The sequence below is a fragment of the Gavialis gangeticus genome, unplaced genomic scaffold, assembly GCF_001723915.1.
Source record: "Gavialis gangeticus isolate Ggan-Ray unplaced genomic scaffold, GavGan_comp1, whole genome shotgun sequence".
Classification (NCBI taxonomy): Eukaryota; Metazoa; Chordata; order Crocodylia; family Gavialidae; genus Gavialis; species Gavialis gangeticus.
The window spans coordinates 10,369,401-10,370,049 of record NW_017729024.1 but is presented as its reverse complement, the minus strand read 5'-3'; the positions used below and the strand labels follow the sequence as shown (position 1 = coordinate 10,370,049).

At 44.8% G+C, this 649-nt stretch overlaps 1 protein-coding gene across 1 annotated transcript in view; it reads left to right on the top strand.

The window, feature by feature from the left end:
* Window positions 1-6: 6 nt before the first annotated feature.
* NR2F1 (nuclear receptor subfamily 2 group F member 1) overlaps window positions 7-649 on the top strand; it is a 12,386-nt gene continuing 11,743 nt past the window's right edge. The window contains exon 1 of the mRNA XM_019518180.1: window positions 7-171. Within this exon, the coding sequence (XP_019373725.1) occupies window positions 9-171 (163 nt within the window). The 5' untranslated portion in view covers window positions 7-8. The remainder of the gene's footprint in view (window positions 172-649) is intronic.

The following is a 649-nucleotide window of genomic DNA, read 5'->3' as shown; positions in this document are numbered from 1 at the left end:
CTCAAAGCATGCTTACGTTTTGTATGGAGATGGTTAATGAATCCAGTGTTTTTGCAGTTGCAAGCTTGTGCATTCACTGTGCAAAGCTGTCTGCAGGCTTTTGCAGTTGCACCAGCGTAGCAAAGATATTAATTAAAGCATCTCCCTTTTTTCCACTCATGTTTGGCTACTGTAAGTCTCAGACCCTTTCTTTTTCTTTTTCTTTTTCACCCCCTCCCCTCTCCCTTTTAAAAATATTTAATCTTTCTGTTCCTTTTTAGCAGGGAGAACTTCGCTGGGCTGGGGGAGGGGGGGAATAAAAAGTTAGAAGGGGACATAGCTGGGGGCTGCGACCTGTACCAGTTTTCAAGACAATTCTGGGGGGTGGGGGGGGTTGAAGACTCTGGGCACATTTAATTTTTATTTTTATTTTTTGTTAATTTAAACCAAAATCCTAGCAGCAGTTGACTTGGAAATCTAGCCGCTACCAGGATATTCGACTGGGATCCAGCTCTCTTGTCTTTCTCTCTATATCTTATTTCAAGCTCGGCTATATTTTTAAACAGCTGGCTGTGATTTGAACCCCAGCTCGGTGCAACCCGGAGCCTCCTTTGATTTGGGATTGTGTTGGGTGCTTTGCTTTTGTGGCAGGCGGGGATGGGTGGGGGGG